The sequence below is a fragment of the Phaethon lepturus genome, unplaced genomic scaffold, assembly GCF_000687285.1.
Source record: "Phaethon lepturus isolate BGI_N335 unplaced genomic scaffold, ASM68728v1 scaffold8552, whole genome shotgun sequence".
In the NCBI taxonomy this organism is placed as follows: domain Eukaryota; kingdom Metazoa; phylum Chordata; class Aves; order Phaethontiformes; family Phaethontidae; genus Phaethon; species Phaethon lepturus.
Genome location: NW_010525490.1, coordinates 48,195 through 53,083, shown reverse-complemented (window position 1 = coordinate 53,083; position 4,889 = coordinate 48,195). Strand labels below are relative to the sequence as shown.

General features: G+C 35.2%; 1 protein-coding gene across 1 annotated transcript in view; it reads right to left on the bottom strand.

Annotated features, from left to right (window-relative positions):
- PTPRD (protein tyrosine phosphatase, receptor type, D) overlaps nt 1–4,889 on the bottom strand; it is a gene marked incomplete at its 3' end in the record, with an annotated part of 66,991 nt that overhangs the window by 14,257 nt on the left and 47,845 nt on the right. The window contains exon 17 of the mRNA XM_010282760.1: nt 3,719–3,879. Coding sequence (XP_010281062.1) covers nt 3,719–3,879 — 161 coding nt within the window. The remainder of the gene's footprint in view (nt 1–3,718; nt 3,880–4,889) is intronic.

Genomic DNA, 4,889 nt, shown 5'->3' with positions numbered 1-4,889 from the left:
ATAGAAACCCACTCCACAAACAACCCTGAGCCTAAAACGATCTAGAATGAGGAACATTTTGCTGCTCTTCATCAGTGGAAGGCTGAAATTAGAGAACCTGTGATTTCTTAAAAAACAGGAGGAATAGTCACGTAAATTCCTATCCTGAAAAAAAAAAAAAAAGGGATGAAAAGATACTTCATGGAGACATGCACTCACTTTCTAGCTTGTCAGCTTCTGGGATACACCAGAAACCACAAACAATATCTAGAGCTCTTTAACATTCACTAACTGGGTTGCTAGCCATCTAAATCCTGTGTAATTGAACATGTATCACACATTAAAAGTGAGTTGAAAGGATTTACTGTAGGTTTGCCTAAGCTGTAGGTTGCAGAATGGGTACTGCTTTATCAAAACCACCTTGAGGTATAAACTGTGACTCAAACAGCCTTCATAATGGTTAGGCATTGTGTCTAGGGAAGACTTAGCCTGCATGATCTCTATGTCTAGGTGTTTGTTTTTTGTTTGAGACTTCGCACATAAATCTTACTATGCTGTATATTTTAATCCATATTTGAACCAACAAATATTTTATTTTCTCAAGGGAAAAAATATGACTAAAAAGACAGTGATATTTAGTTAACTTACTTGGATCCCTAAATTTGATTGTTTAGATTTAAGCCAAATAGATTAAAGACCTGCTCCAAAATAATTGTCTCCCTTCACTATGACTGCAGGGTAGTATCACTGCTGCAATGACAGAGAACACTGAACTTGTCATCGGCCAAGTCAGTTCTGTTTGCCAAGACATCAACTCCATAAAGACAGGAAATTCAACTGTAATGCAGGAAAAAAGTAATTTTTACTGTGAAGATAGTTGAACACTGGAACAAGTTGCCCAGAAAGGTTGTGGAGTTTCCATTCTTGGACATACTGAAACTTGCCTGCACATGCCTCTGAGCAACCTGCTGTAGCTGGCCATGCTCGGAGCAGGGGTGGAACAGGGCAATTTCCAGAGAGGTGACACTTTGGTTCTGTGAATTTGTGAGCTCTTCTACACACAGTACATTAATCAGCATCAGTTATGTTGGATATTACATTGCAGCTATATATGATGACAACAAAAGGTACTCTTCAGTATTTTCCCCAGCTATTACTGTTAAGTCCTAAGCTGCAATGACCTTTTGGATATATTATGATGTATGATCCAACAATGTGTCTATGCAGTATCTTTGCTTTCAGATTTTAAGAAGAGTAAATGCAGAGGCAATAACCTTTATACAAACTGACCAAGAAATAATAAAAGGATCAAACATGCACTCCTATTCTTTGGGACAGTTAAATATGCTTCACATCAACCCACAAAACTTATCCACATTATCTGCAATAGCATCTGTTTTCAAGGAAAGTCCTTCTCCCCTTAAAATGACTCCTTCAGAAACTGCAGTCATCCTTTCTCTATGATTGAAATTAAAATGTAAAAGTCATATTGTAAATCATGAGATTAGTGGTCCAAGTCTGTTCATAAAGGCTTCTATGGACAAAGGGAATCAAGCATAGTTGATGATTATTTGAGTTAATACCATTTGTACTTCAAAAGACTTGGTCATTTCCCAGTCATCTTCTCAACACTGCACATTCCTCAACATCATCTTCCCCTTTTTAATATTTTTTGCTTGTGTTTTCATGTATTAGGCAGATGTCCTCTATCCTTTGTTTTCTTTTCTCCCTATCATACCTTGCACTTATGCCCCAATATATTCTAGAAATATACTTGTAAAATTTCCTGTATCCATGAAAACGTCGTTTTCCTACTTTTTTATTGCATATTCTTACCATGTCCAACTCCTGTAGCCACAGTAATTCCCTTTAATAGAGTTAAGTCAGAAACAAAACTTCACTGTTTTCTCAAAGTCCTGTGCTAAACATCCCTACTGTCTTGTCTACTTATTGCTGTTCTACAGATAGTAAAGCTATCAAACTCCAGCTGCTAGGTTGCATACTATAGACAAAAACCATCCAAATATATACTTTTTTTTTTTTTACAGAAATTAAAAGTTCATAGAGAACCATAGGCTGGTAAAACTGCAGTCGTAATTTCTCAGCGGTAATCTGCCAAATCAGTGCAGTTTAACAATTTACAGCTTACAGCTGAAAACAGAAAAATAAATAAATGCATATGGACATTTGCCTGAATAGTTCTAGTACCAGTAGTAAATAACAGATGGAAAATGTGTCCCCCATTTTCAATGAATGACAATCTCTTCATACTACTGATGAAAAATTTTACCTGCTCATTTGTGGAATAAGCCTATAATTTTTTGGGTAATAGAATTGAAGATAGTTATTATGGTTCTATAAATATAATCAATATTTCTAGAAGCAGTTACACATCTGCTTTATATGCCGTTGTTTGGATTTGTTTTGTAGTATGGGAGAAGTTTTACTTTTAATACTTAAAAATATTCAGAACAAAGGAGTATTTCACTTTTAGCATACCTCTAATGACCAGGTTTTGAAGTAACAGACAGACACAAACAGAGATTCACTGGTTGCTAATCAATTAGATCGGCTGAGACAGTAGGCACTAATAGAAACCTTCAGGAAACATAACATGTGCAAGCAATAGACCATGTATTATGCTGCTATATGATTACAGCCCTAAAGAACATTCTGTAAATATGTATTCATTTGGAATGCAAAGTTATGGTTAACCCTGGACCGTTTTGTTACTACTGAACAGAGAATTCTCTTTCCAAAACCTAAAGCCAGATCTCTACATGAAACTTCAGAAGTATTTGATTGGAGACACTTAGGGTGGGAAGAGCATACAGGGTAGCAGAATTTAAATATTTATATGCAGGTAATAGCATCATAGCCATTAGTTTTAGAAGACATACTCCATTTAATGAAATTATCCCTAGTGTGCCTCCCCCTGACAAGGTCACAGCATCTTTATAGTATTCCCCAATTATATTTTATCAATACATTTAAAAAATGTATCAGGAACAAAATCTAAACATTAAATAAACTTTGTGGGTTTGATTTACTCATTTACACTGTAAAGGCTGCGATGTATAAATTCAAGCATCATACACAGTTTTCATCTTGTATGTTGTAAGGCAGAGGAACGTCCTTTGTGTAATAGCAAACCCAAATCTGTGTCACAAACAGTGAAAGAAGAATAAGTGAAGTTTGAGCTCATTGCAAGATTAGTAGAAAACAGCTACTGATGTTTCTTTAATCTCTCAGTTCAGAACTTCACATTCATACAGATACACTGCCAAACTGAGGCCAACTGTCAAAAGTAAAAACTCAAATTACTTGAGTGGAGATGAAAATCACATTTAATCAAGCTGAATGTAACCCCTAATGTATTATTATTACACATCTAAAAATAAGTTTAAAAAAGTCAAATGTGTAAATTCTATACATATTTATATGCAAGCACATATTTTCTTCACAAACATGCCAAGTGGAAAAAACATTTAAATGCAGAAATATTAATAGAGTGTCATCAGCAGAAAAATGTATCCACATACCTGTAATTATTGGAAACTTCCAGTTATCTACTAAAATTTCTGCAGTGTTCTGCAAACCATTAATAAATACAGAAATATCCCAAAGCAGTGACAATTAATACTCTAGTACAAAAAATAATAGTGTGGAACAGTATTATAAAATGGCCAATATATCAGTAAGTTACACACCCGGTAAGAAAACTAAAAGGAAAACTTACCTTTTATAAAGAAGTATAGCAATAACAATACAGATGATAAACACCACTGCAAGAACTGGACCAACAACCCAAATCAAGCCTTCTTCCTCATCTGTAATTGGTTGGGGATCAAGATCCATTGACACAACAGGATCAGAATATGGGCTGGTTGCATACATGGTCTATAAAAATAAAATAAATCTTACTTACTGATAAAGGAATGCATTTAAAATATTAACTATCCTAGATCTAAAATAAATATATACATGACAATGATGCAATGAACATAGCAATGCAAAAATGCTATTTTTCTTTAAGTCAATCAGTGTATAAACTTGCAAACTGAACGGTGTGTTGTTATTACTATCTTTATTTCGTGCTTCACATATTAGCAGCGATCTGCAGGCAAATGAGGTAACACAGACCTTCACAGAACACTTTGCAACTTAAGCAGAGAATGAGGAAATAAAGTAGTAGGAAACTGAGGAATATAATCCATCAGTTACTAATTTTTGGTTTTTGTCTTAGTTTCATATTGGCTTAACACTATTTCTTCCTGTAAGATATGAAAGGATACTTCTGAAAGAATGAGACTACCGTTGGTAAAAATAGAGAGGACTGAATATAGAAGGTTCTTAGGAAAGGGTTTTATGGCAATAGTAGAGTGCATTTCGATCAGTTAGAAACAGCCTGAGAAGCAGATTGTTCTTACAGAAGATGGAGACACCTTGAATTTAAGACTGAAAAACAGAGGAAGCCACTGCAGAATATGAAGGGAAGCTAAGTAGAATCATAGAATCATAGAAAATACTCGAAGTCTTTCTTACGGTTGGAACTAGAATGATGAAACCAACAGAGGCTGTTGAAAATCTTTGCCTTACTGCATGATGTAAAGCCAGCTGGCCTAGGATAAGACCCGTGATAAGAAATAATAACTTTTTTTTATTCTGGTCCAACCTGAGATGGCTGAACTATGGCTGAGTGTGGAGTTAAAATTACAGACAGGAGAGGCTGAGGAGCCAGCCTTCTAAAATTGGATCATGTGAGCAACTCTGAGCTACAGCAAAGTCAGAAGTGGAGAATGGTTTGTAATTATTTTTTGTCTTTGCTGGTGCATGTCCACCAACACTAAACTAGGATTTGAACTACAGCTCCTGCAAAGGACTTAAAAACTTGATTCAGCAGTACATCA